Here is a 6,705-nt window from a genome sequence, read left to right as displayed (position 1 = left end):
GAAAAGGGAAGAAATTTGGTATGGAAATTGAATCTTATCTTCTTGTTGTATATATGATTTTGATTTATTTTTCAATTTGGGTATTGTTTCCTTGTTTGGAATTGTTCCAATATTGAAATATCCATGTGTCTAATGATATATAGTTGGATATATCAACTTTGTCCCAGAATTAATGGCATGAATGGTACATTGTTAATAATTTTTTAAACATCGTTTGCCTATGCTAAATAAGAAACATACTATGTTGCTTAACTAGTCTTTTTCTTTATCTCATTATCGGGAGAAAAAGAAAGAAAGAAATATACTATTAACATTTACAAATTATTCTCTATTTTGAAGAGACAATCTGAAAGCTAAATTATGATATCTACATAGATACTCTTAACATTATTACAACTTCTTCAGAGACACGTATAGATAAATAAGTTGTCTTTATGATTTTGTTTTTGTGATGGTAGATGGACCCCAAAAAGAAGTGTCATAAAATTTTATGGATGCATCACCACTCATTTTATTTTTATTATCCTTTTCATCAATCTATATGGCTCCCAAGAAGTTTGTGTGGTGACGTATATAATATCTATGTGTTTAAAACGTTGCTTTAAAGCAGGAGGCACACGTTGTGATGCATTATTTGAGAATAATAAACGTAGCTAGTGGATTGAACTAACTACCTATCATAGATAGAGAATTACTAGCTTTAGTGAAATACCAAATAATTTTTATAAAAAAAAAATCGATCAGAACTTTGATAATCTCACGTCCTTCTCAAAATTTGGTTTACCTTTAGCATAAAAATGTAAGAAAGACAAAGGAGTAATTATCTGAATGGTTCTGATTAAGAAATGTTATTTTGGAAGAGCTATATTATAAGTAAATGCAATTTTATTGATCTTTTGTAACACTCATTCTTTGAATATTTAATGAATAGTGACATGATTTTCAAATGGAAAGATTTCCTTGTTGGTAAGCATCCATTATACTGATTCTATTATATAATTATATTCCAGATGTAGAATAGTTGCTTTCAATTGCAAACTATATATTGCAATTATGCATGCTTTAATTAACTATAGGGACACCTACCTGATTCACCGAATAATTGCATACAAAGATACAGATAAGCAAGAACGTCCTTGTATCATAAATTCAGTATGAATCATGCAGACTAGTCTTTTTCATGCAAATCTTTATCTATATCAGTGTTGTATAATCAGATGAAGTTTTGAAAATGATAGTTACAAGATGTGAAAGTCCTAGGACCCTGTAAACTAACCCTTCCATGTGATTGGTTTCTCTAAACTATTGAAGACAATCAATTTTCAATTAAGGTTCTTCTATCATGATCCATTTCATAGCATTATTAGCCTATAGGGTACCCTTCACTCACTCTTGTTGTGACTTGGGTTTGGTTATCGAATTTTCTATCTTAGTAAGAAATATGTAAATTTACTATAAAACTTTGTTGAGGTTGGTGATCTATTCTAATATGGGGCATCCATTCCTCTATTCCAATTTTTTTTATTCCAATTTAAAAAGTTCATATGAAAAATGTAACTTTAACCATAGATCCTAAACTCCTAATTCATCCTTATCTAGTTTCTATTATAAAGTTTTATCAAAACTTCACTGCATCTTTTTTCCACCAAAGCTGTACTCCAATGAAATTTTCACCTTTTACCACTTGACTAAACTCAAGTGGCTATAGTCTCTTATTGAGTTATTTTTGCATTCTTGATCTGGTATACCCATGTGTCTTCAGCCTTTAATTTTTGCATTTCATAACTTGTGGGCAACTATCAATGGATAACACTATCCACACACGTCTAAAATGCACCATTACTATTATTATTATTATTTTTGTCGCATAGCACCCAGAAGTTTATTATCTCTATTATGGGTCTATATCAACATTTTTAGCTTTGTCACATAATAAAGTCCACCCACTATTGTAATCAGAAATTTCTTTGTACTCAAACCGTACAAATTAAGCACTAACTCATGCTTATAACACTAAAATATTATTCTAGAAATCTTCAACTAGGTGCTTTCTCTTGCCTCTCATTCTATATATATATATATACCCTCACATAGAAAGTAGCACCAAACAAGACCTATTTAGGTATCATATCACACCATCTTTGTTCCTATTATAACTCATTTTTGTTCATGGAGATGGCATCTCTAAACACAAACCAAGAGAAAGGGATACTTGGTAGAGTGTTTGAATGGCTAATAACTTTGGCAAAAGATTTTAAGGAGAAGGTGTTTGAAATTTGTAGAATGTCAAAAAAGATAGCAGAAGATGACCCTAGAAAAGTTATTCATTCACTTAAAGTGGGACTTGCAATCTCATTGGTGTCTCTATTCTATTACTATCAACCACTATATGAGAATTTTGGACTCTCTGCAATGTGGGCTGTGATGACTGTAGTGGTAGTTTTTGAGTACACTGTGGGTAAGTTTGTACATATTTTAACTAATCATAGTTACCCATTATTACTCATTTGGTTTTGTATTTTATTAATTATTCTTTTGTTGAACTAACTATTCATGACACTTTTTTAGGAGCCACTCTAGGAAAAGGTTTGAATAGAACATTGGCAACCTTGATGGCTGGTACTCTTGGTGTTGGGGCTCATTACTTGGCTAGCCTAGCAGGAGAGAAGGCAGAACCCATATTGATTGGTTTCTTTGTTTTCCTCCAAGGTAGTTTACTTCATAAACTCACATCATCTCCGGCACCGAAGAGTCCTGAATAAAAATTATGACACATGATATAAATTAATTTTAAACGGCTATATTTTAAATTATTTTTAATATAAAAATTTAAAATATTTTTTCTCCTATTCCAATATCAAACTCTGGAGCATAGGAAATGAACTGAACTCTTAATTAACATAATTACTGAAAAGGTGATTTCACCTAAATTTTCATTTAGTGTGTTTAGGGTCCAAGATTCAAAATCATGAGTAATACCTCATTATTATAGGATAACAATTTAAGTTTTGTGTAGAGACTTATCCCTATTATAAAATATTATTACTATTTATTAAAAAAATGAAATGCATTAAAGTAAACTCTACCCATTTTCCGAGTAATCATCATTAATTTTCTTAATTAATATGAATTTAATCCTTGTTTTCTTTTCTCTCTTTTTCAGCTGCAATAGTATCATTTATAAGGTTTTTCCCCAAAGTGAAAGCAAGATATGATTATGGGTTCCTGGTATTTATTTTGACATTCTCTTTGATATCTGTATCTGGTTTTCGTGATGATGAAGTATTGGAAATGGCACACAAGAGATTATCCACCATTTTCATAGGAGGTTCAGCTTGTGTTATGATTTCCATTTTTGTTTGTCCTGTATGGGCTGGTGAAGAGCTCCACTATTCCATTGCAATCAACTTGGAAAAACTTAGTGATTTCTTAGAAGGTAAGAATTTTATTAATAATCTTATAATGAAGTAAAAAGAAAACAGCCTTAATAATATGCACTTTAGTACAAATTTGTTACGATTATTATGAGAAGTTGAATTTATAATCAATATATTATGAGAGGTTGAATGAAAATTTATACATCCATGCACCAATAACTTCAATCCAAAATTTACCACACAATATTTTAAAGAGTGGAGGAAGGTTAAATTTAGGATTCAAGTTGCTATATAGACATACAACTTTGCTTAGTTATCACAAACCCAATACCTTTATACGGATAAGAGTGTGTGTCTCAAATGATATCCTAAATCATGTCTCAGACCAATAATATTAAAACAAAAATAGTGAATATTTAATTTTTTAACTGACATAATATACGGTAGATCTTTTCTGCAAAATGCACCCTCTAAAAAACATCAAAGACATCTTTTTTGTATATTTTTTAAATAAACAGGTTTGATATTTTCTAAAGTTTTCCCTACTTTTTGTCATGTCACTTGAGCCTAATTAGGGCATAACCTTGTTATATTTCGCAGCATTTGTATGTGGGTACTTCACAACATTAGATGAAGGAGGTTTTGTGAATTTTCCTTGTCTGGAAGCTTATAAAAGCATCCTTAATTCTAAAAGCTCTGAAGAGTCTTTGGTGGGTATAAGTTTCATATATCACATCTTTCCCTTTATGAAAATTCCATAATGTTTCATATATTATATAATTTTTTTATAATGAATGTGCAGGCCAATTTTGCAAAATGGGAACCTGGTCATGGCAAGTTTAAATTTAGTCACCCGTGGGATCAATACCTCAAAATTGGCACCATTACTCATCAATGTGCATATAGAATGGAAGCTCTCAAAGAATACCTCAATTCAAATACCCAAGTATATATCCCGTTTCTAATAGATCTTACACACTATCAATAACAAAAATATCACTTACTTAACAAATAAGACGTTGATCTAATGATATAAGACCCTACTAGATCTTCAAAAAGATCAAAATATCAAGAGTTCGATTCTTGTGAACAATACTTGTTGAGGGGGATAACTACATACCCAAAATGAATTAGCTCATTACCCTTGCTTATACTAAAAAAATGTAAACAAGTCAAGAAATACCAAATAGTTTAAATCCCAGCTAGTCATCTTTGTTGTTATAATACTCAAAATAAATTTGCACAAACAAGACTAAACCAAGCTAAGTAGGAGTGACAATGCAATGAGTTTACATGTATTGGAGTATAAGATTTATTATGGGTCGATATTAGGCTATAACATACTAATATAATAAATACTATTACCCTTTTGCAGGGATCTTCAGAAATTAGGTCTATGATCGAAGAGGTGAGCTTAGAAATGACTATGGAATCTAGCAAAGCTTTGAAAGAACTAGGATTATCAATCAAAACAATGACAAGGTCATCTTCTGCTGATATTCATATTGCAAACTCAAAAGCATCAAGCAAGAGACTTAAGTCATTGCTCCAATCACGCTTAAGGGAAGAAACTGATCTTCTCTCAGTGATATCAGTTGGAACAGTAGCTTCACTACTAATTGATATCACTGATTTCACAGAGAAACTATCAGATTGTGTTAATTATCTTGCCTCCCTCACAAATTTTGATGCTGTAGAGACAAATAAATACCCACAAATATCTCGATCTCCATACTGTGAATGTGCTGATCCGGATCCCAAGATTGAAACCTCACATGTTGCTGTTATTCTAGTTGAGGAATCAAGTCTAGCTAAGCCTTGTGGAAAATCAATATCTGTTCAACATAACAATGTTTGATACATGTGTGTATATCTGTCATAAAAATTGACGTTGACATTAGATTCATAACTAATAACAAAACAAAATTTAATGTTGTAGATCAGGTGAAATGTCATATTGATATCGTAGTAAAAGTAACAAGTTCATTTGCTTTAAATTAACTTAGTTTCTTGGTGAGCACCTTACATCCAATAACGTTGATTTTGCATTATGGTCGGTGTGCATTACCATGGGTTTCAATCTGAGAATTCACTCTTTATGTCATGCACAGTTTAGTCAACTGTAGGATCCATCTATACTAAAAAAAACCTAAATTACACATGCATATCAATTAGAGGTCAAAATCTGATTGTTGGTGAGAAGAAAAGACATACTTTGTTCATTAGGGTTTTGTTGGTCTAGTAAAGTTTATTTTATTGTAACTTAGTTTAGTAAGTTTAGCTTTCTTGTACAAGGTGCTTAACTGGTTACACAATAATTGGTGTTGGGATTTTTTTTTCATTATCTCCTGAAAAGCTAGTCCTTATGATCATATATTGTTAGGAGTATCATATTGAGTAGAATAACAAACTTAATGTGTTACTAAGTCATTAGGCTCTTCTACCTAATACACTGTACTAATCCTTTGAGTTGAACTCTTCTCATGTGCAAGTCCTTACAATTGTTGTTTTTCATTGAGAGTTGTGCCACGGGAAGGACTACTTATAGGTTGGATTAAGGTATATTACTGATAGTTGAGTGTGTTAAGTTTGTATAATTCAGTTTTGTTAGTTAAAACTAACTTACTATTTTTAGTAAGAGAGTTAGTTAAGACTTGCTATAAATAGGAAAGGCTTATGCATTGTATTCATTGATTAATTCCTTCATACATTGTGCTCTCAAGTATATACATTGCCTATTCTAATCTTCTTCCTGTTAACCTTCTTCATTTACTTTCATTTCTTCCTCTGCTCCTCTGTTTCAATCTTCTTCTTCTTGTTTCATTGCCTAACTACAACAGTGGTATCAGCAGCTTTGTGCGTGTAGATTCTGTGTGAATCTTCCTAAGGGACCTGTGTGTGCATCTTCGTGATCAGCAGAAGCAAGGTGTAGCAGTGATGACAAGCAATGGAGGATTCTCATTGACACTTCCCATCTTGGATGGCAAGAATTATGATCGATGGAGGAATCAAATGAAGGCTATCTTTGGATTTCAAGAAGTGTTTGAAGTAGTCCAACATAGTTATCAAGAGATTGGGGAAGAGGCCACTGAAGCTCAGAGGACAATCTACAAAGAAGCCAAAAAGAGAGATTGTAAAGCTCTTTTTCTTCTGCATCAATGTGTTGATGGAGCCAACTATGAGAAGATCAATGGTGCTGAAACTGCCAAACAAGCTTGGGATTGTCTAGAGAAGAGCTATGAAGGAATGGCCAAGATCAAGAAGGTCAAGTTGCAGCAGCTCAGAAGGCAATATGAGCTCCTGCAAATGGAGGATGGTGATTCAGTAG

The 6,705-nt window shown here is 32.1% G+C and overlaps 1 protein-coding gene across 1 annotated transcript; it reads left to right on the top strand.

The window, feature by feature from the left end:
* On the top strand, window positions 1,982-5,392 carry LOC109363391 (aluminum-activated malate transporter 2-like). The gene is made up of 6 exons (XM_019609639.1): window positions 1,982-2,458; window positions 2,569-2,709; window positions 3,164-3,436; window positions 3,978-4,087; window positions 4,180-4,323; window positions 4,753-5,392. Exons 1-6 carry the CDS (start codon window positions 2,170-2,172, stop codon window positions 5,233-5,235), a joined length of 1,440 nt encoding a protein of 479 aa, XP_019465184.1. The 5' UTR covers window positions 1,982-2,169; the 3' UTR covers window positions 5,236-5,392.

This window comes from Lupinus angustifolius, chromosome LG13 (assembly GCF_001865875.1).
Source record: "Lupinus angustifolius cultivar Tanjil chromosome LG13, LupAngTanjil_v1.0, whole genome shotgun sequence".
Classification (NCBI taxonomy): Eukaryota; Viridiplantae; Streptophyta; class Magnoliopsida; order Fabales; family Fabaceae; genus Lupinus; species Lupinus angustifolius.
This window is presented reverse-complemented; position numbering and strand designations above follow the sequence as displayed.

Bases quoted from the DNA above. Each gene is read 5' to 3' on its own strand.
- LOC109363391 (XM_019609639.1), top strand. From the start codon at position 2,170: ATGGAGATGGCATCTCTAAACACAAACCAAGAGAAAGGGATACTTGGT. The intron at 2,459-2,568 runs GTAAGTTTGTAC...ACACTTTTTTAG, and splicing joins AGTTTTTGAGTACACTGTGG to GAGCCACTCTAGGAAAAGGT. The intron at 4,088-4,179 runs GTGGGTATAAGT...ATGAATGTGCAG, and splicing joins AAAGCTCTGAAGAGTCTTTG to GCCAATTTTGCAAAATGGGA.